The 26,793-nt window shown below is 38.0% G+C and overlaps 2 protein-coding genes across 2 annotated transcripts in view; both read left to right on the plus strand.

The window, feature by feature from the left end:
- Positions 1 to 13,428: 13,428 nt before the first annotated feature.
- Positions 13,429 to 19,459, plus strand: LOC306882675 (histone H2A.Z-like). The gene is made up of 5 exons (XM_079437492.1): positions 13,429 to 14,116; positions 14,394 to 14,471; positions 14,663 to 14,776; positions 14,857 to 14,986; positions 18,825 to 19,459. The coding sequence occupies exons 1-5, from the start codon at positions 14,114 to 14,116 to the stop codon at positions 18,884 to 18,886; spliced, it is 387 nt and encodes a 128-aa protein (XP_079293618.1). The 5' UTR covers positions 13,429 to 14,113; the 3' UTR covers positions 18,887 to 19,459.
- Positions 19,460 to 26,675: 7,216 nt separating this feature from the next.
- The window catches only part of LOC306885135 (G protein pathway suppressor 2-like), a 52,476-nt gene continuing 52,358 nt past the window's right edge, over positions 26,676 to 26,793 (plus strand). The window contains exon 1 of the mRNA XM_079441486.1: positions 26,676 to 26,759. The gene's annotated coding sequence lies outside the window, so the exon portion shown is untranslated. The remainder of the gene's footprint in view (positions 26,760 to 26,793) is intronic.

Consider the following 26,793-nt stretch of genomic DNA (forward strand, 5'->3'; position numbering starts at 1 on the left):
CGAAACTGTCCGTCCTGGCCAAGGTTATGGAAACTCTGGTGAACGAACAATTGAAAGAGTTTCTAACTATTAATAATATTCTGTCTAATTTTCAATCAGGTTTTCGTAAAAAACACAGCACAATTACAGCAGCCCTAAAAGTAGTAAATGATTTTATTGACTCTTTAGACAAAAAACAACATTGCGCAGCTCTCTTCATGGACCTATCGAAGGCTTTTGATACTGTGGATCATGTAATATTAATACAAAGACTTCTTAGTGTCGGGTTGTCTAAACAAACAGTTTGCTGGTTTGAAAACTATCTATCAGGTAGATCCCAGTGTGTACAGGCAGATGGTCTCACCTCCAGCCCTCTTAGTATATCCAAGGGTGTGCCCCAGGGGTCAGTGCTGGGACCACTTTTATTTATTTTATATATTAACAATCTTGATCAAAATGTCTCCAACGCAAATTTTCATTTCTATGCCGATGATACTGTGATATACTGCTCTGCATCAACTCCAAACCAAGCTCTTTGTCAGCTTCAACTTGCTTTTGATACTGTACAACGTACTTTGCTCGATTTAAAACTTGTTTTGAATGACGACAAAACAAAACTTATGTTGTTCTCAAATGCAAAATCAAAGTCACGGAACCTTATAACTATCACTACTTCTCAGGGCTCCGAGATTGAGTTTGTATCTCAATACAAGTATCTTGGTATCCTAATTGATGATTCACTCTCTTTTAAACCTCACATTCAACAGTTGGTAAAAAAACTAAAGCTGAAATTGGGTTTTTATTTTAGAAACAAGTCATGTTTTTCCTTTGAGGCCAAAAGGAGGCTTGTTGCTGCCACTTTCTTGTCAGCGCTGGACTATGGCGATGTTATATACATGAATGCTTCCATCACATGCTTGAAACTGTTAGATACTGTTTATCATGGAGCTCTTAGGTTTATCACTAACTTACTCATCACTGTTCTTTGTATGATCGGGTTGGTTGGTCTGCATTGTCCACCCGCAGACTTATTCATTGGTATATTTTTATTTATAAGGCAATTCTTGGTCTGCTTCCCCCATATCTCCAATCTTACATCGAAAAGAAATGTACAGGAAGATATTGTCTTCGTTCTGAGGACTTATTATTATTATCTGTCCCTCAAGTCCGGACTGAACTGGGAAAAGGGGCGTTTAAGTATGCGGCCCCCAGCACTTGGAATCAGCTGCAAAATGTCCTGATTCTTAAGGAGCCAGTTTCATTGGTTGATTTTAAAATACTTTTAAACAACATGGCAGCTACACAAACTGGCTGTAGATGTTATGACTGACTCAGTTATGACGGACGATCCTTGTTGTTGTTTATCGCTTGCGATAATATGTGAAATTCTGATTTCTTTTAACTTTATAATTATTTATTACTTGTATAAATTGTTATATGTTGATGTTATATGTTACGTGTTTTTATGTCTGCAACCTTGTTAATTGTGCTGCTGCCTGTCTTGGCCAGGACGCTCTTGGAAAAGAGATTTTTAATCTCAATGAGTTTTATTCTGGTTAAATAAAGGTAATAATAATAATAATAATAATAATGAAAGCCTGGAAAAGCATCACAAAAGAAGCATGCAAAAGTTTGGTGCTGTCAATGGGTCACAGGCTTGATGCAGTTATTGAAAGCAAAGGATTTGCAACTAAATATTAAGTCTTTTTCACTTTAATCTATGTTAATTCTATCTGTTCCAATACTTTTGTTCACATGAAAAATGGGTGGGTTCAAACAAAAGGTGATACAATCTGCAAATTGTGTGTCAGATCCAGATGTAAATACCTGGAAATAAAAGCCGGCATGTAAATCTCTTGTCTGATATTCATCTTTTGATGTCAAACCTAAATGTTTTCAGTCTACAGAAAAAATAAAGGAATTGGCCTCACTGTCCTAATACTTTTGGAGGGGAGTGTGTATGTACACTGCCAATATCAACTCGCACAGGAGATGTGTTGCTCTGTGTGAGGAAAATGGTGGTCACAACAGATACTGACTGGTTTTCGGACATAATATGTGTGTGTACTGTGTATATTTATTATGTATATACATACACTCACATACAGCATATAGTTTGAAAATATTTACATGCATATACATTTATATATTTATATTCTTAAATATATTTAATATATAAACATAGCATATTTTTCTTAAATATATACATACATGTGCTTGTATTTATATATACATAATAAATATACACAGCACACACACATAAAAACCTTTATTTTGGATGCAGTTAATCATTTGACAGCACTATATATAAGTGGCTACGCCTTTCATAGTGATATTTAGTGCCAGTTTATCGGGAAGTGACAAGTTTTCTTTGACTAATATATATATATATATATATATATATATATATATATGTGTGTGTATGTATATATTCATATATGATTAATTACACCTCAGAGCAAGCAGACGAAACACAATAAATGGTTTCATTACTTTCGGAGGTGGATGCCTGCTATTTGGGAACGCAGTCGTCAATTATACATAAATACTTTGATGACAGACTTTGCTCAGGCATTTCAGAACAACCAAAACAGCATTTCAGATGCTGTGCAATGAGATCAGTCCACTGGTTAGTCAAATTATCCCATCCCATCGTGCAAAATCACATGACTTTTTTGATGCAGATGGTGGAACTTATTCTGTAAATTTATTTCCATCATAGTTTATGCGCAATTTTTCTTATTAGATAAAAAGTGTATCTTACTAAATTGTGTGTATAAGTTTTTTATGCACATTTTTAGAATTTATGCGCACCTAGGTGTTTCCATCCGGCGTTATTTATGCAATATTGCAAAATGCGCATAAAAATAGGTGGATGGAAACATAGTTAGTGTCTGCTGAATTCCGACACAGGCACACTTCATTCTGCTTAATGAAGTGCTAATTAGGTGATCACCTCAACCAAATCTTATTTAACGAGAAAAAGTATAAAAACCACTGCTGGTCATCACTATCTTCTTGCAATAGGACCAGCTGGATGGCTAAAACAGTGCTAGAAGTACCTCAAAAGTAATTGGAATTAAATAACTATTGACCATGCCAAAAGAGTTGAAAAGAAAAGTTTTGAGTAAGGAAAATAATTCTTCAATTCTGGTTTTAATGAGGGAGGGATACAGTGAGCGTCAGGTTGCTTCCAATCCTTAAAATTTCAAAGACTGTGATTCATACACATTCATCTTTAGTAAACTTCTACCCTGAGAAAAGCTTATTTTTCAAATGAAATTTTAATTATGTCTGTTGTGAAATATTAATAATGCATTCATGTGATGGATTTTGCATCTGCAAAACACAAAAAGTCTCAGAAGGCTGCAGGCCATGAAGATTGGACCAGTAATAACAGGAAATGATTACTTGACAGCCTCATGACCATGAGGTGTTTCCTTCGAAGGATATGATTAAGCTCTTTGTTAAAAATCTGCCAACACAAATGGATACATTTCAAGCCATTATGAAAGCACCTCTTTTGAATAGTTGCAAAGGAAGCTTATGTGAGGTAGTGCAGCCTGTTTCCTTTAAAAACAATACCTGAAGATAACATCAGTGAAGGTGATGTTAAATTTTCAATTAAAAAAATGAAATTAATATTAGAAATTAGGACTCTCGTGGGGAAGTCGTGGGGGAATACCACGACTGAGGTGCCCTTGAGCAAGGCACCGAACCCCCAACTGCTCCCCGGGCGCCGCAGCATAAATGGCTGCCCACTGCTCCGGGTGTGTGTTCACGGTGTGTGTGTGTGTGTGTGTGCATTTGTTCACTACTCACTGTTGTGTGTGTGCACTTGGATGGGTTAAACGCAGAGCACCAATTTCGAGTATGGGTCACCATACTTGACAATACGTCACGACTTTACTTTTTTTACTTTACTCTCTTAAAGGTGTTCATGTGAAAATATTCCTTTTGATTATAAGCAGATTGTGAGTCTTTAGTCTTTTATCCCCCAAAAAAAATTAAATAAATAAAAAACATTTCTTCAAGAGGAACCAAATGAGGAGGTCCATGTAAGCATTGACTGATTTGATAAGAATAGAGTTGTGATGAGATTTTTATCTTGTCATATTTTATTAGAGTTTTTTGCTTGCTATAAACATGGACCATCAAGCTTTTTAGAACATTACGTGTTTACTCCAAAGAACTACAAACTAAGAGAACTACAAAGCTGAGAATGTTGAATTTCCCTTGACCTCTCCCTGTATATTTGTCAGACACAATATACCAGGACAGAAGCAGATTCTCACATCCTGTTTTCAGATAAGATGGAATAAAGCAAAGTTCTGGTGTAGAGTTGATCTTGTGTTCCTAGGATTGGTAATGTGGCCATATAGAAAAAAGTTACAAAAGTAAAAAGCTGTAGAATTGCTATTTTTGTTAAGTAAACTGAATTTAATTATTTCATACAGTTGTGTTTAAACTAATAGCATTGTGTTTAAAAAAACGAGTAAAGCTCAAAATCCTTATAATAACTTTTACTTCAATACACTGCACATTCTATTCTAAATCAAAATCTGAAGAAAAAATTTGCAAATTTGTTGTTACTTTACAGAAAGTGAAGAAAAGGGAATATTAGGCTGTTAAAAAAAATAGCAGTTCTGCATTTTTCTTTACAAAGTCAAACATTTACTGTATAAACTGAAAAATGCTTGAAGATTTAGCTTTCTTGTGAATGACTGAACTAACATTTAGTTGTATAGCCATGGTTTCTCATAAACTTCACATCTGTGTTACATGGAGTCTGGCACCTGTGAACAGGTATCCAGCCCAGGACGATTGCATTACATACCACAATTCCTCTGCATTTCTTGGTTTTGCCTCAGAAACAGCATTTTTGAAGTCACCCCACAAGTTTTATATTGGATTAAGATCTGGAGATTGGGCTGGCCACTCCATAACGTTAATCTTTTTGGTCTGGAACCAAGATGCTGTTCACTTACTGGTGTGTTTGGGGTTGTTGTCTTGCTGAAACACCCATTTCAAGGGCATTTCCTCTTCTGCATAAGGCAACATGACCTCTTTAAATATTTTTATGTACTCAAACTGATCCATTAAATTTGCTGCCGTACCATGAGGACTACTTTCAGGCGCTGCGTAATATCACTGCGCCTGCTGCACTCATGGTACAGCAGCAAATTTCCTTGATTATTACGCCGGAACGAGAGTATAGTTCCTAGCCATATCAGCCTAGAAAATCGCAACTTTTAATTTTCCGTCGGTCTTGGTGCACGATGTAACTACAGAAGAGTCAAGTTTTAAATAGGAAAATGATAGAAACTTTTTAGTCATTTTTGAGCGAGATGCTAATGGTCTAATCTGATTCAATGATCTGTGCTAAGCTAAGCTAAAAGTGCTACCACCAGACACGGAGATCGGCTGAATGGATTCAAAAACGGTAAAACTCAACTGTTTAACTCTTGGGGAGTTGTAAAATGAGCCTATTTCCAAAAAAAGTGGAGTGTTCCTTTAACTAGGGACATTTGAGTAACTAGGACTTTTAGCACAAATAGTAAGATTTAATATATCTACATCAGAAAGGTAAAAAAACAATAGCACTTTATTTAAAGTCAACAAAAATAATTGAGTTACCATGTTTGTTAGATTTTACTGTGCAACAGAACTGCAAAAAGTTGAAAATATTGTCCCTCATTAAAAAATTGCAAAGTGTATGAAATGTTTTTAAACAATATGACATTCAGTTGTGCTGTTCCACATATTGGTCGGTAATATAGCCATGCTGACATTCATCAACTGACCTCTGACCTCGTCAAATAGACCAAGAGGTTAGACTGCCATCGGGACAAGACCAAAAGAACCAGACGAGTCCTCTGCACAATCTGACTTGTGTTGCAGCCTGGAATTTAAACCACACCATGCTGGTTTCTTCTGGCCATTGGAGAACTGGCCCCCCCGACTGAGCCTGGTTTCTCCCAAAGCTTTTCTTTTCTTTTCCATTTCTGTCACCGATGGAGTTTTGGTTCCTTGCCACTGCTAGCTTGATTGCACTGACACTATTTGAGGAGAACTGAACTGAGCTGGATGATGACATCAATGTACTGACTTTTAACAAAAATGTTATGTTTACTATTGTCCTCCTGCATTATTCACACTATTGTCCTGTTTAATACTATAAAGATGCTTTGACACAATTTGTATTGTATAAAGAACTATATAAATAAAGGTGACAGCATTCGAAACAGCAGCATGATATGAGTATAATGTTTATTTTATACAGTAAAGGGATTAACTCAAAAATGAAAATTCTGTCATCGATACGAGATGTCGAATATTGAGCTTCCATAAGCATGTTTACCATATGTGATGAGCTCTATATATGTGCATTGATCTACGTTTATATCAAGTCGTCACCTTTATTATGTAGCTCTTTATACAGAACAGTGTCCGTATTTATCAAGCCTCTGAGAATTACAAGAACACTGCTAAGAATTGACTAGTGTTAATTTTGTTAACGAAGACTATGATGAAAAACGTTTGTTGATGAGCATTTTTCCTATGACTAAAACGAGCAGATGGGAGTTTTACTTACTCAAACATGTTCTGAGGGCAGAAATGAAAATGATTGGTTCACAGATTCAACCAATGAAATTGAAGCAGAGGAATTGAACCACTTTACAGATCAGGAAATTTGAACGTGTGGAGGGAATACTTAAGACAGATACTGGGGCTTCGTGGGAGGCATTTATAACAAGGTAAGTGGATTTACCATGTATTTTCATGAAAACAATAAACATCTCTAACGTTTAGTGAGATAATTAGTGAACAAAGATGCACAGAACAAATAATCATCGACTAAATATATCATATGCATTTTCATTAGACTGCTTTATCAGTCAATTGCACCAAAGCTGCTAATGAGGTAACTGCAGTAAAACATGGTTTTCCAATACTACCGCGCTGTCTGTGAAACCGATATGAGCGACAACAGAACTTGTTCAAATCTCCGTGATAATTCATCATCTCAGTTAGCATTAGCACCCCTGATAGCACACATACATCTCGGAGACATCTATTTGACGTCTGCATTTACATCTGCAAGACGTATTTTTTAGAGTGTTTGCTCATCTGCAATACGTCTATAGGACGTTTCCTTTTAGATGTAAAATAGATGTCTTTAAGATGTTTATGATTTCGAATGTATGTAAAACTGACATCTTAAAGACATCTGTCAGACGTTTGTAGACAGCAGATGCTTTCCAGATCAAGAGATCTTTAACAGACATCTTGCAGACGTACGTGTGCTATCTGGGACTGCTCTCTGGCAGGAGTACTCAATATTAATATAACTGTTATATTTTAGTGTACTATGTGCTGCCCTCAGGGCAGGAGTACTCCGTATTCATATTGATGTTATTTTTACTGAAGGTAAAAATAACATCAATACACCGAGTGTAAATAGCATCTATTGCGATTTGCACTTAGTGTAAATAGCGTCTATTGCTATTTACACTTAGAGAGAGTCCATAGTTTCTGTTACATCATCAAGTTTTTCTGTGCTGTTGGATATGCTGAGGAATTGAGATAAATCAGGAAGATTACTTACAAAGCAGTCTTTTGTGGTAGAGGTGATGGTTCTACCATACTTGTAACAAGGTGTAGAATTTACAATTTTAACTATATGGAGTTTACACAAGACTAGATAATGATCTGAGATATCGTCGCTGTGCTGCAGAATTTCAACACCACTAACATCAATTCCATGTGACCATATTAAATCTAGAGTATGATTTTGACAATGAGTAGATCCGGAAACGTGTTGTCTAACCCCAATAGAGTTCAGAATGTCTATGAATGCTGATCCTAATGCATCTTTTTCCATTATCGACATGGATATTAAAACCGGCAACAATTATACGCAGCACCAGAACTTCAAACGAGTTATACTTAAAGCCTGCACTCCGAGAAATACTGAGAATATTGCTATAAATTGTAGCAACACCTCCCCCTTTACCTTTCAGACGTGGCTCATTTTTATAGCAGTAATCTTGGGGGGGTGGACTCATTTAATAAAGTAATGTATTCATCTGGTTTTAGCCATGTTTCTGTCAAACAGAGCAAATCTAGATTATTATCATTGATCAAATAATTTACAAAAAGGGCTTTTGTAGAAAGGGACCTGATATTCAGTAAGCCAAGCTTTATCAATTGTTTCTCTGTATTGTAAACATTTTTTATTTGTTGAACATCAATTAAATTGTTACTCTTAATTTGGTTTGGACATTTTCTTTGTTTTCTTGTTCGGGGAACAGACACAGTCTCTATAGTGTGATATCTGGGTGAAGGAATCTCTATGTGCTGAGAATTAACTGACTTCTGTGACGTAAGGCGGCTAGCAGACAGTCGGTTTAGCCAGTCTGTCTGCTTCCTGACCTGGGCCCCAGTTAGTCAAGTACGAACTCTAAGACTATGTGCCATATTTCTAGAGAGAAGAGCGGCACCATCCCATGAGGGATGAACACCATCTCTTTTCAACAGGTCAGGTCTGCCCCAAAAACTCGTCCAATTGTCTATAAAGTCTATGCTATTTTGCGGGCACCACTTACTGTGCGTTCACACTGCCGCCGGCGAGAGCGTCAAAGTGGCCGGAAGTCATTCATTTTCAATGTGAGCCGGCGGCGAGCTCCGGAACGGAAGAGCGGTGTTTTGACCCGCGACTAGGCTGCCTTACAGTCACCCAGCTGCCTGCTCCACGGGCTCAACCGGAACCGAACAATGTACAGGACTCCCTGAGCTAGTCGCATCTAAAGCAGTATCTACAGCCCTCACATTTTTTACTATCCTCAACTAAAGTTTGGATGCGTGTCTTCTGAAACCTTCTCTGTCAGCCTAACTATTTCCCTGCATTTATCACATGTGAATCCCTCATCGCCGACAGAGAGAGATAAACTATACATGTGACATGAAGTGCAAACAATAGCAGGAGAAGAAGCCATTACTCACCGTGATTGATGAATGATACCAACTTAACTTACTACTTACCACTGTTGTTTGATGAACTTGTGAAAAACGGAGCAAGAGAGAAATGAAAACGGAGCGAGAAAAAAGAAAATATTTTCTGTAATGTACTGATAAACATTAGACTTTCATATATTTTAGATTCATTACACACAACTGAAGTAGTTCAAGCCTTTTATTGTTTTAATATTGATGATTTTGGCATACAGCTCATGAAAACCCAAAATTCCTATCTCAAAAAATTAGCATATTTCATCCGACCAATAAAAGAAAAGTGTTTTTAATACAAAAAAAGTCAACCTTCAAATAATTATGTTCAGTTATGCACTCAATACTTGGTCGGGAATCCTTTTGCAGAAATGACTGCTTCAATGCGGCGTGGCATGGAGGCAATCAGCCTGTGGCACTGCTGAGGTGTTATGGAGGCCCAGGATGCTTCGATAGCGGCCTTAAGCTCATCCAGAGTGTTGGGTCTTGCGTCTCTCAACTTTCTCTTCACAATATCCCACAGATTCTCTATGGGGTTCAGGTCAGGAGAGTTGGCAGGCCAATTGAGCACAGTAATACCATGGTCAGTAAACCATTTACCAGTGGTTTTGGCACTGTGAGCAGGTGCCAGGTCGTGCTGAAAAATGAAATCTTCATCTCCATAAAGCTTTTCAGCAGATGGAAGCATGAAGTGCTCCAAAATCTCCTGATAGCTAGCTGCATTGACCCTGCCCTTGATAAAACACAGTGGACCAACACCAGCAGCTGACATGGCACCCCAGACCATCACTGACTGTGGGTACTTGACACTGGACTTCAGGCATTTTGGCATTTCCCTCTCCCCAGTCTTCCTCCAGACTCTGGCACCTTGATTTCCGAATGACATGCAAAATTTGCTTTCATCCGAAAAAAGTACTTTGGACCACTGAGCAACAGTCCAGTGCTGCTTCTCTGTAACCCAGGTCAGGCGCTTCTGCCGCGGTTTCTGGTTCAAAAGTAGCTTGACCTGGGGAATGCGGCACTTGTAGCCCATTTCCTGCACACGCCTGTACACGGTGGCTCTGGATGTTTCTACTCCAGACTCAGTCCACTGCTTCCGCAGGTCCCCCAAGGTCTGGAATCGGTCCTTCTCCACAATATTCCTCAGGGTCAGGTCACCTCTTCTCGTTGTGCTGCGTTTTCTGCCACACTTTTTCCTTCCCACAGATTTCCCACTGAGGTGCCTTGATACAGCACTCTGGGAACAGCCTATTCGTTCAGAAATTTCTTTCTGTGTCTTACCCTCTTGCTTGAGGGTGTCAATGATGGCCTTCTGGACAGCAGTCAGGTCAGCAGTCTTACCCATGATTGCGTTTTTGAGTAATGAACCAGGCTGGGAGTTTTTAAAAGCCTCAGGAATCTTTTGCAGGTGTTTAGAGTTAATTAGTTGATTCAGATGATTAGGTTAATAGCTCGTTTAGAGAACCTTTTCATGATATGCTAATTTTTTGAGATAGGAATTTTGGGTTTTCATGAGCTGTATGCCAAAATCATCAATATTAAAACAATAAAAGGCTTGAACTACTTCAGTTGTGTGTAATGAATCTAAAATATATGAAAGTCTAATGTTTATCAGTACATTACAGAAAATAATGAACTTTATCACAATATGCTAATTTTTTGAGAAGGACCTGTATTATCACTTTAAACAACAGAGAGTGAAAGTAAGGTAAAGATTCAATAAAAAAGCGGAGCTACAAATGCAAACCTCACAGCAGCACAACAGACAGGGACAGACTGGCAAGGAGCTTGGGAGGCTCAGGGATGTCCTCCTGGCAGCAGAGGGCTCTGGAACGCCTCCAGGCCTTGAAGGGTGGAAGAAGCCTTCTTCCTGTTCCTCCTCCGTCTCCGAGAGCGGGATGCTGCAGCTCCATCGATCACCGCTGGGGGCACTGCAGCTTCTTCGACCACCACCTGAGGCACACCAGCCTCCTTAGCTGGGGAACGTGCCAGGAACTCCACAAATTCCCCAAATGTCAGGTGGTCCAGCCCCCTCATCCTCCACCAGTTGAGGGGCTCTATTAAAGAGGTCCTTGAGGGCCGCATCATTGAACCACAACCCCTCTGCTGCGTCGCTGAATTCTAGTGCAAACCTCCTCACGTCAGTGCCCTACTGATGGAGGGAGCTCAGGTCTTTAAACTGGAGCATGCATTGGTGCAGAGGGCTGGAGAGTGTGGAGGCTGGTGCACGGTGCAAGCCCTTCCTCCACTGAGTCCTCATGGTGGCCAGTTCGTTCTGTCAGGGTTGGGTGAGGGGATAGAGAGCGAGGACTCACTTGCAAGAGGAAATAGGGCTTTATTAATAATAAAATAAAATAAACAAACAAAAACTACCCCGTAAGGGAAACAGACTGGCAAAAACTGGCAGGACATGACTCAACCAGGGTAATATCAACGACGAACTGGCACAGGACTGCAAACACAAGGAGATTATAAAGGGAGCAAATGAGGAGGGTAACGAGATAACACAGGTGGGGCAAATTAATCAATCATCAGGAAACAAGATGGGTGGGGACAAGACAATTGACATGAGAGCACATGGCACACAGAAACTAAGACAAAATGGTCAGCAAAACAGCATCACCAGCCATGAGCAAAACAGGACACGAACACACAGCTAATGAGAATATTCATAAACCACATGTTCACACGAGGCATGACAACATGAAAGCATGCAGCCAATGAAAAAACAAACTGCGTGCCACACAGAAACAAGACAAAACAAGAGAAAGCATGCAGCCGAAGAACGAGCTGTGAGCAACAAAACAAGAAAACGAAAAAGCATGTGGCCGATCCAAAACCGCGTGCCGAACAAAACACAACACACACACCTTTTGTCCATCCCTCACTTTCGGTTGTCTACTGTAGGTGGAAGGTCATTTAGTGTTAATGCTCCTAAATTATGGAACTCATTACCCCTTATTTTCCGTACCATCCCATCTTTGTCTGCTTTCAAGTGTCAGTTAAAAACATATCTGTTTAATCTAATAAAAACTTAAAGTGTCCGTTCCACATGTGAGAAACAGAAATAGATTCAATTCAATAAATTCCTAATTAATGCCTTAGTGATGCCTAATCTATAGCCAAACAGTATTTTACTTGTAAATTTCCTCTCCCAGAAAGTTGATTGCTCCTCTCAAACTTGAACAGACCATGTGCTGCAGTATGCTTTGATAGTGCGTCTGTGTGAGTGCACGAAGTCTCTCGCCGCAACACAGGTAAAGAGGGGGAGGGGTTGAGAGCGAATTCCACGGTACACATAATAGAAGTTTATTATATTTATTTTTAATATAGTGTTTCATCAATGTCCGTGTTAATTTATATTTGAAAAAAATATATTATTCTAAAAAAACTGCACTCTTTCTATTTGAGGTGGCCAATGGGGTGGCCAGTGTCATTTAAGGGGTGGCTGCCCCCCCCCCCCTCCCCTGGAGGCGCCACTGTTATGGGTTGGCTCCGCCCTTTCTGGTTTTAGCCTTTTTGCAGCTACAAAAACGTGAACAAATCAGGCTTTAGTACAGAGTAAAACAGTAGTTTTCCCCTTAGCGTTTCACGCAACGAGAGAGACTGCTCGAAAGGGAACTGAACAATGTATGTTGTAACATTATTATACTATAGACATTGTATCACTTATCTGGATTATAATCTGTCAAATATAACAAACAGCTGAGAAGAAGCGCTTTGCAAGTTTTAGGAAGGTGGCTCATAAAGTGTAGGCAGTGATCAAGCAGGCCAAATGGACACAATTCAATATTACATCAAAATACTATTTATGGAAGCCTATTTTGTATTCAGGAACGGGAACGGGCTTCCATAATTTTTACTACATTATTCAAAAAAAAAAAAAAAAGTGAAGTGACACTAATGGCTCATTTCCACTGAGCGGTACGGTTCGGTACAGTACAGTACAGTACGGTACGATACACAATTATGTCCGTTTCCATTGTCAGAAGTTGTGAATGGTACCAAAATAGCAAACCGTACTGTGCCAATTTTTTGGTACCCTTTCGTTGGGGTACCTAACACAGGAAAGGGTACCAAAAGGGTGGAGCTAAACTCACTGCAGGATGTTGATTGGTTTACTAGAATCCTCACTTTTGCGTGATACAAGGGGATAAAGCTTCTCCTTCACTCATTCCGTTCTGCTGTGTTCGGCTTATTACATAATTTTTTGTGCACAAACACACACACACACACACAAAAATAACAGTGTATTTTATCATTTTATATTTTCACACAGAAAACAGCCATTTCTCAATATGCGTTCTTGTCTGTTCTTGTGGACTTGTGAAACGTCATTGCCCAAAAACTCGCGTAATTTTCAATTTTATTGTGTCATGAAATGTATTACTATGTAATACTTGGTTAAACATTTTGATAACTTTTTATTATTTTTTTTGTGGTCGAAGAAATACATAAATTAAGAAGGATACCGAAATGTTAAATGCCATGGATGTATCTGTAGGCCTACTAAGTAATCCACTCTTTTGTAGAGGGGGGTCATAATGACTATTTTTACCTTACATACCAAATCACATTTTGTTTGTTCTTATTACTGGTCTGCACTGACCAACCAAAACCAAAACCAGCACAAAAGTTGTTCTTGTCATAAAAAAATGGATGTGAAAAAAAAAGAAAAGGATTAAGATTTTTTTGTTTTATTTTAATGATAAAATGAGCATGACGAGAGCATCTTAATGGAATTAAATGACAGTCAAAGGTAGAAAATGTACGTTAAACAAGTTACTAACTAATATAGGACTACAGAACAGAATATGAACGATTTATGAAACACATTGTTCGACGTTGATTACAGCGTTATAATGAAATTACAGCACCCGGCAAAACAAATAATTAAATATATCGCCCATTTTGTGTGAGAGTTGCAAAATCCGCAATGTCACGGGTATATATGTATGCACCAAACAACAAAACACGAAGCTGATTGGCTGGGTTACAAGGCGAGAGTCCCGGATTTAGAGGCGGTTTATAGTCAACACACTGAAGGCGCGTAACTCAGTTTGAATTTGGTGAGGATTGGTTTGTGCAGGTTCAGCTCAAGCAATAGACATCCACAAATTGCAAAATGGTGAGTATTTTTCTTCTGTGTCGTATTTTGTACATATGCCTAACAAATTAAACGTAGATTTAAAATGATTTCTTAGTCTCTAGTGAATAATACTGTGCGGCTAGTTAGCTGTAGCTCATGTGCTAACTGGCATTCTATCACCACGAGCGCGAACTGCTAAGCGAATCTGTAATGTGCCGACTACATTTTAACGCAGTCTTGTTCGTAATGTTAACTGAGGTCTTGAGACCTTTTACACTTAAAACACGGTGAGTGAATGTGGTTCTGTTGGTTGCAGGCTGGAGGTAAAGCAGGAAAGGACTCCGGTAAGGCGAAAGCGAAGGCTATTTCGCGCTCACAGAGGGCTGGACTGCAGGTCTGATACCACCGTAATGAACAAAGGCTCTTAATTCAATTCCTTTAACGACAAATTCGTTTGGAAATTCTTATTCGGGCGGTTATACTATATATATATTTATTATTTTTTTTTCATATGGAAAATGGCATGCTTCGAGCCAGTTTTGTCTGTTCATTAACTTATTCGTCACCCATCTTTGTCAAATTTAGTTTCCAGTGGGTCGTATCCACAGACACCTGAAGTCCAGGACCACCAGCCACGGGCGCGTCGGAGCCACCGCCGCAGTGTACAGCGCTGCTATTCTGGAGTATTTGACTGCTGAGGTAACGTTAAGTAAAAAGAGACTGCTTTGGAGCAGAGGTTTATCAAACCTGTGAGTTAATGTGCCTGTTTTTACACTAAGGTACTTGAGCTAGCAGGAAATGCATCTAAAGATCTGAAGGTTAAAAGAATCACCCCACGCCACTTACAGTTGGCAATCAGAGGCGATGAAGAGTTGGACTCACTCATTAAGGCGACTATTGCGGGTGGTGGTAAGTTTTCTCACAAATACATGCACATATAAGTTATGTATGAAGAGTTCATTTGAAAAAAAACAATAACGCCATTATTTTCAGAAGTCATATCAATCTAACTGCAGTTGGGTTGTTTTGATTAAGTAATAATAACTTAAATACGGTTAATTTATAAAATTAAAGTTCATTGGAAGTATGGCTGGGCGATATGAGCAAAAATTAATATCTGTATTTTGGCTGTTTTGCGATATGCGGTATATCTCGGTTTTTTTCTATACTTTTGTATTTGGATTAAACAAAGTGAATGTAACCATGTAGGCATATATTATGTGCAAAAGGGTTAAAATCACATTACATTGCAATTAGGGCTGTGCAATTAATCGCATGCTATTCTCATGCGCATCTCGTCAGTAAAGCCGGTTCCATGATTGGCGCTAAATCTCCATCACCCGTTTTCAAATGGAGCGGCAGTTAATACACAGAGCTGTAGTTCACTGACAAGCTAGGCAATATCGCAGATGAATCTCATTCGATTATGAGCGCGATATCGCGTAGCTTGTCAGTAAACTATGGCTTTTAGCGCAGTCGTGGCCTAGTGGATAGAGAGTTGGACTTGTAACCCGAAGGTCGTGGGTTCCAGTCTCAGATCAGGCAGGGATTGTAGGTGGGGGAGTGAATAACCAACACTCTCTCCACCCTCAGTACCACGACTGAGGTGAGACCCTTGAGCAAGGCACCGAACCCCCAATTGCTCCCCGGGCAGCCGGGTGTATGTTCACTACTGAGTGTACACTTGGATGGGTTAAATGCAGAGCACAAATTCCGAGTATGGGTTACCATACTTGGCCACACACCACACCACTTTCCTTTTTTACTGACGAGATGCGCATGAGAATCGCATGCGATAATTGCAATCTAAAAACAAAAATAATGCTTTTTAAAGCAGAAGTTAAATTTACTAAACTAAAAATGAAAATAATAAAACAGACTAATTGTGTAAAAAGGGTAGTTTGATTACCCCATTAGTCACCTTACTTGTAGGTTTGAAATTCTACATGTCACATTTATTATAAACTACAATTACTTCAGAAAAATGTGTATTTTAGTCAGAATTATTGCGCTCCTATTTATTTGAGCTCTGTATGTTTGGCGCACATGCACGCGAAATGTAAGTTATGCATTTAGGAAAACGGCACGTCTCTGTCAGCGGCACACTCAGCCTTTATGTCAGAGCTACTTTAAAATGAAACTATAGGCTACTATCTTACGTGTTTTTTTGTTTTTGTTTTTTTTAAGCCCTTCATATAAAGCTTAATAAATGTAGAACAAATTGTATGATGCACTTTCTCCGCAGTATTTCAGTCCGTGTCCTCCGCTATATTTTTTCAGATGCCCTCGTATCAAACTACTGTATCCAGTGTTTCCCATACGCTGATTTATTTGTGGCAGCCTGCCACAATATCCACATCGACCGCCACAAATACCCACTGCCCCTTCCCATCAGCTACTGTGTCTCACACACACGAGTGTAACTTCAGCACTATATTTAGCAACTTTTAGACCCTTTTAGTGGCTTTTTTTCCCATAAAAGGTACATACTGACAAACCTAGCAACTGTTTTGGAAAAAATCTTAGCTTTCATTCAGTTGGACGATGTCACCAGTACTGCCCCACGAGGTCTGACTCTCCCAACGCAGTGTCGCCTCTATCTCTCTTGTCTGTTCTGTGCAGTGAGCGGCAGAGAAGCAGCGCATTCAGTTGGCCATACCACAGCAGACTCAATCAATTTTTTTGTGTGTTTTTTACGTATTTTTTTAATAGAAAAAGCAGAACTCCACATTTCATGTTTTAGAGTTTAAAAAAACACTTGTTTAATCTTTGTAATCTCCTTGGATGACAATGTAGATGCCTGACAAACGTTGTTGTGATCATAGACTGTATGGATGTGATTACACACAATACACAGCTTTTCCCTCACCACTGTAACGTGCTGCTTTTGCAAGGTTCTGTGAAAACGTTTCTGCTTTTATTTTCCTTTACGCCATGAAGAAGATATCACCAGTTCATCAAGTTCGTTGAAATTATCCATCCTTGATCACTTTTAGTCAGTTTTAGCCCGATTCGGATGGTAATTGTTTCTCATATGGATATCTGTAAAGATGAATTTACATATCACCTCAGTGATCAAACTCAAGGATTCGGTTGGCGATTTTATTCACAGTGGAGGAGCGAGTTCTGTGATCCTACAAACCCGGGAACGCGCTCTGCTCATGTGGCCAGTCACATGATTGTCTGCTGTAAATAAAATGAATTTCATTTACAAATTTATTCTTATTGTGTAAAATGTATTTACATTTTACATAATAGGTATTTTTTTTATTCTTATTATTCAAAGCATATTTTATAATATATAATCCTATTATTATTTGATTATTTAAATCTCCCGTTTAAAAATAGGAGAATAGATGCGCTATAGTTGTATATAATAAGCAATATGTGACCCTGGACCACAAAACCAGTCTCAAGTCGCTGGGGTATATTTGTAGCAATAGCCAAAAATGCATCGTATGGGACAAAATTATTAATTTTTATTTTATGCCAAAAGTCATTGGGACATTAAGATCATGTTCCATGAAGATATTTTGTAAATTTCCTACTGTAAATATATCAAGTTTATTTGATTAGTTATATGCATTGCTAAGAACTTCATTTGGACAACTTTAAAGGCAATTTTCTCAATATTTAGATTTTTTTGCACTCTTATATTCCAGATTTTCAAATAGTTGTATCTCGGCCAAATGTTGTCCTATCCTAACAAACAATACATCAATGGAAACCTTATTTATTCAGCTTTCAGATGATGTATAAATTTTTATAAAATTTTTTTTTTTTATACATTGGTTTTGTGGTCCATGGTCTCGCATAGTTATGAATATATCCGTTTATAATACACATTTTAAAGTTGTATTGCATACATGCTGTTGCCTAATAAAGACCCATTTCAAATGTTTACGTGCTCTTCTTTCTGCTCCCAGTTGCTGTGGTGGAGCAGTTATGAAGTAGCCTATTGTTCTTTTAAATACTTTCCAGCATTTCAGAAATAAATATGTATGCATTACTCCGAAGTACAACAGTTACCGTACGGTGTTCAGGAGTGCTCAAAAGGGGTTTAAACACTGAATTTTGAATCAATTTCTTCTCATAAACTCAGAGATGTGGGCGCGGCAATTAAATTACCACACGACCTTGGTGTTTGTCAAAAAACAGTAGGTAATTCGGCTGGGCATTTTTACGGGGGTGGTGGGAGATAAACATCGACATTCTGTATTCGGACAGCAATTAAATCACCGACTACTCCCTGTAAATGGTGAAAATCACTTGTGTCCCCATGAGAAACCATTACCGTCTGAGTGGGGCTAATGATGAAACTCCTCTCAGCTAGCACATGAAAGTAGCCTTGTCACCTGACCTGAATACAGCGCGCTGATGGACACATCGGCTTCTGTTCACAAACAAAGGTGCTTGTCGGCTTCTGCAGTAAAATATGAACTCTCGATGCCTTGAAGATACCGGCTTTTATGAGAAAACGTGTTTAGGGTTCAGATCGCACTATATGTGGAGAATAATGCATGGCAATCGGTTCATTTAAAAAAAAAAAAAAAGTGGCGTTTATCGTTTTTTGCAAAAACTCTTCATATATATATATATATATATATATATATATAATAAAAAAATACACACATTTTATATATTTATATGCATAGATGTATGTGTATATGAATATTGTTTTTTGTCTAATACAATTATAAAATGTAATTCTTGTTTTCTTTGTTCCCAACCCCCACAAACATTATAGGTGTTATACCCCATATTCACAAGTCACTTATTGGGAAGAAGGGACAACAGAAGACTGTGTAAACACTGTTTGCTGTCTCAGGAAATGAAAGTGTTCAGCTGTTGTTTGTGTGTATGTGGGTTGTGGTGTGGGCTGTTTTTTGTTTTGTTTTTTTGTGTAGATTAGAATTTTAACTTTATATTGTTCAGTTTTGCATTTACTCATTTCTGGGGTATTATTTTCAAACATGGCTTCAGAGAAGCCCCCCCCTTTTATGTTTGGCTTGTGTACCCTTTTTAATTTGCAATGTGCTATTTGACTTTGAATTTGTGGGGTTTCACGATTTTATTCTAATAAAGCTCAAATTGCCAGTAAATATAAAGGTCCTGGTCATTGTATTAAAAATCAGTAAATTGAAAGTGTTAAAGTTCCTTTTGATGCATTTCAACTATTCAGACAGGTGGAAAAATGCAAATGTTTAAAAATTATTAGAGGGGACTACTCCAAGTGTTTTTTTTTTTTTTTTTTTTTTTTTTAAAAGAGAAGAGCTTTATGACCAAGTGTGCTGGCACATACAAGGAGTCTACCTTGGTATTGAAGCTTCTAGTACATGCGTATATGAGACGCATGGTAACATTTAAGAATAAAGAATGTTGAAAAGTATGAAGTCACATAAGCGTAGTCAAACTTTTACAGATGAGTAAAAGAATGATAAACTAGGGCTGTGTATCACCAGCAAAGTCCCGATACAGCGGCCACGATACGGGACTGCACCGAATTTCACCTCAGTAAAACAACTGTTTATTAAACGCTGCATACTATAGGGCTGTTGCTAACTATTGGCAGAACAGGCGCTTGACCGCTGCATTACGATAGGTAATGGCATATGTTTCATGTTTTCATTATGCACTACCCACCAGGCACAATATTCACAATATATTTAATGCCGCTGCAAGATTAATCTTTAATGAGCCGAAAAGAACACGTCACGCCTCTGTTCATCAATTTGCACTGGCTACCAATAGCTGCTTGCATTAAATTCAAGGCATTAATGTTTGGCTACAGAACCACCACTGGCTCTGCACCCCTTTACCTAAATTCATTAATTCAGATTTATATGCCCTCTAGAAGCTTGCGTTCTTCAAGTGAACGACGCATTATTGTACCATCCCAAAGACAAAAACACTTTCACTGACTTTTTCATTAACTGTTCCCATCTGGTGGAATGACCTGCCCAACTCAATCCGAGTAGCCGAATCCTTACCCATCTTCAAGAAATGGCTAAAAACTCATCTGTTCCATCTTTACTTGACCCTCTAACTCTAGCACTCTCTATTCTAATTTTATTTTATGTCTTTTTATAAATTAAAAAATATATATTTATCTGTACTGCCTTAGGCTAACTGAGACTTGTAATGGCACTTGCACGTTGCACTTTTGTTGGTTTTGATAATTAAATCAGAATTAAATATATAAGTTATCTTTAATTGAAAATATGCATTTTCATACTTGTCACATAAAGCAAAAGGGGAAATCATTTTATCGTATTCGATAGACCAGGGGTTTTCAACCTGTGGGGCGCCAGCACCTGTCAAGGGGGGCGCGAGCATCAATTAATTCAGAGACATTGCCTTGAAGATTTATGAATACGAGTTTTCAATTCTTCAGCCATCCGCTAGGGGGCAATCTGACTCCCGCTGTTCGGCGACAGTGAGAATGGTGTAAAATAGGTTGTACAGTATCTATATACTGTACAACACGACATACAGCAGTAGAGTTACTCTGACAGGACACTGCACTTATTCGCGATCGCAAAACTACATTATTTGGACACAAGCCTTGCTGGTTAAATGTTTAATTCGCGCGCTGGTCTGAGGTGCCCTTTTTCTGAGCACATACACCTGAAGCGCGCGCACTAAAAAGCCTGTCTAACAGCGCCAGATTACTCAACTAACTTATCTTTTGCGCTAATACTGTCAAAACACACAAGGATTACATACAGACTCAGTTGGTTATCTCTAAAATGAAAGTAAATAGTTAAGAGAGAAACGGATGCGTGCCTGTATATTAGATGCGTGCAGCTCTTAAAGAGACAGGACACTAAACGTGCTGTCGACTGTCATTAAAGGGATAATTCACCCTAAATTTTAATTTCTGTCATTATTTACTCACTCACGTTGTCCCAAACCTCTATTAATTTCTTGTGCTGAACCCAAAATAAGATATTTTGAAGAATGAGGGTAACCAAACAGTTGCTGGTCCACATTGAATTTGATAGCAGGAAAGAAAAATCCCATGGAAGTCACTGAGGACCAGCAGCTGTTTGGTTTTCCACCTTCTTCAAAATAGCATTTATGTTCAGCAGAAGAAAGAAACTCATTCAGGTTTAAAACAACTTTTGAGTAAATGATGGTATAAAATTAAAACATTATGACAGAATTGACAGACAGATGACAGAATATTTATTTTTGGGAGAACTAGTCATGTAACGTTAACAAAACAACAAAACGCAAAGAGAAAAATCACTCACTATTCTTGACTGAAAACCTTTAATACAGTTTAGTGTCCTGTCTCAGCCATCACACTGAATCAGGTAAAGTGGTTATATTTTTATGTTTCTTAATGCTACGCACTGGAAACGCAGCAAACAATATGTGAATGATATTCGCACACTTTGGGCTCGCGGGTGGGGGGGGGGGGGGGGGGGGGGGGGGGGGTGAAATTAGACAAACTTAGGGGGGCGCATGTCCTAAAAGAAAACCCCTGCGATAGACGACTAAAATGGTTCACTGCAATAAAACGTGCTAACACACAACATTTGGGAAAAACGGGTAAGATTTCATGATATTTATGATGTCTGCTGTACTCACAGTGATATAATTATGCTGACTGCCTAGGACAGCTAGGGTTGATTACTTAACTAACAACATAGCTGACTTACCCTTCCAGTGACATTTTTACAGGCATCTTTACACAGCAAAGGCGGCACTGAAACCAAATCTGAAGCGGCATAAAACAACGAAAATGTGCATTTACACAGACCGTTTAATGCTGTTCTGAAGCGGCATAAATGCATTTACACAGGAATTAAAATTGTGGGAAACATATACCTTTTATAATAACTACAATTTTAAAAACAAATGCTATAAAATTAAATAACAAATATAAAAAAAGAAGAAATAATATAAAACTAAAAAACACGACATTTTAAATTTCCTGACGGTTTGTCACAATGTTAGCTTCTGTGGTATTGACAGTTATTTTCGTTTTCTTAACAAAATTGTTCCAACTGGAAAAAAACACTTAAAATAAATTTTGAATTACTGCATCGGGAACATCGCCGCACGATTAAAAGAGGCCGAAATTTGCAACAATAACCAACTGCAGAACCGCAGAACCATTACGTCACAGCAGTCTGAGGACAGCTGCGCCAGGCCAGCAGTCTGAGGCTAGAAGTGGGCGGAGTCAGTTCGGAAGATGACGGGAGGATTGCGGAGTTAACGTCATGGCGGACGACGTGGTAAAAAACTATAGTTAATTAATTTTTAATTATTGAGAGCGCTGAACGAGTCATTCATAAATGAGACGTTCATAAAAGCCTTCAAATTATTCAAAACGCCACATGCTGATGAAACCTGTTTCTCAACCAAGTGACTTTTTATTAATGGCGGCGGTGAGAATTTGAGATGTGTGTGTGTGTGTATATATACACAATATATATATATTGTAGATATAATAGGCTGTAGTCTGACGTGCTACATGTCTGCTGTTATAATGTCATGTCTGTCTGCTTTAATTTGCATTTGGGAACCCAATATTCGTCCACTTATGTGGCAAAAGATCAAGAAAAATTTGACTTCTCATGTCATGACCCTTTTAAAATACTTCGACTATAAATGGATGCATTGTGATTGATTTTGTGATTTGTATTATTTATTTATTTTTTCTCAGTATGCATTGCAGTTGTGTCTGAAATCTAACCTGAGCATAGTTTTAACATCAGATAGGCAAGATAGATTTGCACCTCAGGACACTTTTATGATGTGAAATTAATATACAAACAACCCACTGCGAATGCCCTTGTGACTCACTTCAACATTTTCAACCTTTATGGAACTTTATTTTATGGAAGATTCAAATGGTGTGAGGAATTGGAAACAAGCAAAATTCGGCTGTTTCTAAAGCATGCAGTAGTTAAAAACTGACCTCAGTATTGATTGCAGAGACAATCGCAATGCATACTGAAAACCATAGAATTGAGCCATGATCATCAGAGAATCACAATGGATCAATTTATTGTCCCAGCCCTAACATACATGCTAAAACGTGTTGCCAAAGATGTTTCCAATCTGCCCAAGGACAACAGATGAAAATTAGCTGACAACTAAATCTGGTGCAAACTAAATCTCTTCATTTGTGAGATAAATTTAAATTATTTTAAATATTTCATTGCTTTTTATTTTTATTTTTGTACATTTCTCTCACAAAGGAGCCACAAATAGTAAAAGACCTCCAGACTGCTGTTGGATGGCTGCGGAAAAAATGGTATCTGTGGTATCTGAAATTAAAAGAAGACGACCAGGAGAAGGCCCTTCTTCAACTTGATCAGGCGGAAATGCATGATGATGAAGACCTGGCCAAAGAGCCTTTCATGTTTCGTTTCCAGTTCAAGGAGGACATGGAAGTTTTTCTTTATGAGTGTCTGGACAATAGGCACCTCAGGATTAACTCCATGTTTATGGAGTTTTGATTTATTTTAGTTTTATTTTGTCATTTAGAATTAGTTAAATGTAGCCGGTGTCTGCTGTGCCAAAACTTTATTTTTCGTGATTTTGGTTTTATTTTCTTTGGTTTGTGTGTTTATTTATTTTCTTATTTATTCTTATTTGAAGCAGGTACAGCTAGTGTGTAATGGTTAAGGTAGATAAATGTAAATAATTTTTGTGTTTTGTTTTACTCAGTCTGATGTAGAATTGTTTTGTCTGTTCTGTGGGAAAAAATGGTCAGTTATTAAACTTTTTCCAATTAAATCAAATGTTCAAATGCCCAAGCTTTGTTTTATTTATTTTTTTTATTCAATTTTGTTTTGTGATTTCAGTCTTGATTCAATATCAATTCATATGTATATACTGTAAATATAAGTGAATAAAAATAAAAAAATAAAAAGTTGAATGCTTTTTTAGCACCATTTTAAACTTTAAATTCAGTATTTGCTTGCATTCATTGTGTAATCAATTGAGTATTATTTTTTTAGCTATTCACTTTTTTAAATTTCTCATTTAAAAATCTAGTGTTTAATCCTGTCTAAATAGTAATTTAAATGAAGAACTTAAAAATAAGTATGCGGGTATGACTTGCAATATTACACATTGCTGTCTCTTACAGTTCCCTCAGTTTGCCGGTTAATTTCTTCCTCTGCTCTTATTAAAAGAAGCTGTTTTACTTCTTTGTCGGACCCCTATCGGTAGACATTATTATTATTAACGTTAGCTAAAACATATGGAGCTAGCTTACGTATTTTTGGCTCGAACTGACAGGCGTCGTTTGGGTTGTCATGACAACGACGCTGCTTTAGAGCGGCACTGTTTCGCGTTTTATTTACACTGAATCAAAACAGCATTGCATCGCCTTTGATACTAGGGACAGAGGTGGGTCAAACCCGGCGTATTTTAGGTCTGCTTTTATGCGGCATTGCGTTTTTACACTGAATTCTGAGCAGACACACCCGCTTTAGAGCAGCCTTAAATCGGCTGTGTAAAGATTATGGTTTTAGCCGGCAGACTCCTGAATATTCCTTAAATTAGATTGCGTCCATTTGTACCCTGCAGGCTTTTAAAGAGTCTCCGGAGTAACGTTAGGAGGGAAAGTTGATGAGGTAGTTGAACATAATCAGGATACTGCAGGTCAGGAAATCTATCCGTTCATATATTAGTGCATATGGATCTGTTATGTTTAATCTATTAAGTTTTGCTATGTACAGGTCTATGTCTTTTGAATTAAAGTGCGCAGTGAACTCTGTTGCCTTTAAACTTACGCTGGCGCCATTCATTTCATATTCGCTCCCGCCTGCTCTTGCCTGCCAGCATGGTGGTGTAAACAGAATGGGTCACGTGACTGCCGGACCATTTCAAGGACGTAAACAATAATAAAGGCGTTGAAACGCAACTGCGCAGGTCTGGTCCTGAAACATTTCCGGTAGCGCCATTTTTAAATCTCAGATCTATCAAAACCTACAGCACATCCTTTTAAAGTCTAGCGAAAACGAGTTAGGTATTTAAAAAAAAAAAGAATAAAGCTCGATTGCGGTTAAATGCACTTGCATTTTCGAATACTTTTATACAAAATTGATGTTGGCTACACACAGCTATGTTTTCAGAGCAGGACAAAACATCTGATATATCGAAATAGATATGTGCATTAGTCTGAATGCAGCCTGTTAAATCCGCCAGTGCAGAGTCTCCAGCACAGGCAGAGAATCACTCCGACCAGTCCTCACCCTCCAGGGACTCGAGAAACAGCAAGCAGGCGAAAACAGACTCGGGGAGCTGGATGACTGACAGAGAGCAAGACAGGACATGAGCAACAACGATTTGACAACACACACACAGGCTGTGTTCGAAATGGCATACTTGCTTACTGCACAGTACACAGTGTATACTGCCTACTATTTTTTTAAAGAATAATGTGAAACAGTATACAAAAAGCAACAAATTTCAGAGTAGTATGCTTAATTGTCACATGACAAACACAAACATTAATTCAGCACAGCTGTGAAGGTTGTTACCTTACAAACAAGTGTGCTAACTATTCTTTTTACAAAGGCTTGTTATTAAGGCTTCATACTAGTAAACAATATTGGCCAATTGAACTCATTTCATAATTGAATATCTTTACATAGGCTATGGACTGAACTGAATGAGCGGTCTTTAAATATTTTTGGCAGTTAAGTGCAACTAAGTGGAAAAAGGGGTATAATCTAATTACACTAAGTGCAAATAATGATAAATTGTGTTTACAATAAAGTAGCAGCATTTTCTTTAGCAACAGGTGTGTAAATTGTAGTTAGGTGGCAGATATTTATACTGTAGTACATTATAAAACAGTATGCAATAACATATTAGACAACATTTTAGTGTAAATCATAAATTTTATTTGATGAACGCCACTTTATTGGGACAAAAACCTACTAACAGCTAAGCACACTGTATTATTAATGAGGTGTTTAATCTCCACTTTTCAAATATTTACTTAATTTATTGAAAATAAATGCCTTTCTGATCTGGTATGTGATGGGAAAAGGAGTTGCACGAGTTTGACAAAAGCTGAAATCGAACTCGGATCGCTCGTATCAACAGCAGCTCGTATCTTTTACTCTCTCCGCCGCTGATTCTACAGAAATACGCGTGTCTTCTGCAGAGCTGTTTATCACAGGCAGGCATTGGTGGGCGGAGTTAATGTAAATAGCCTCTGACAACAAATTGGTCTATTTGTCCTTGGAGTAAAATACACTCCATTTCTTTTTAGAGCTGTTTGCATCGGAATTTAATTCTGTTTGCTTAATTGAAATATTAATTATATATATATATATATATATATATATATATATATATAACAGCAGTTTAATATTATTATGTAATATCTTTGAAACAATGTATAAAGCGCTATAGAGATAAAGGTGACGTCATTTGACTTGATCGGAAAAGTGCTGTAGAGATTAAAGTACAATTTATGTCCTACAAATGATATTGTTTTTAAATGCACAGCGATAGTTTGTAGACTACATGTATGTGTATAAACGTGCATATACAAGTGTAACATTTATAATTATTATTCCCCGCCTCCAGTTCACTCACGCGTTTGAAGATGAAAGGTCACATGGAGTGCGTTGCATTCTGGGAAACAGTACCCCAGGCAGCGTCTTCAGATGCATACATCAAATTTCAGCAAATGTAGCAGGTAATCCGGGCATTCCATGCATACAGAAAATTCA

This window comes from Barbus barbus (genome assembly GCF_936440315.1).
Source record: "Barbus barbus genome assembly, chromosome: 2".
Classification (NCBI taxonomy): domain Eukaryota; kingdom Metazoa; phylum Chordata; class Actinopteri; order Cypriniformes; family Cyprinidae; genus Barbus; species Barbus barbus.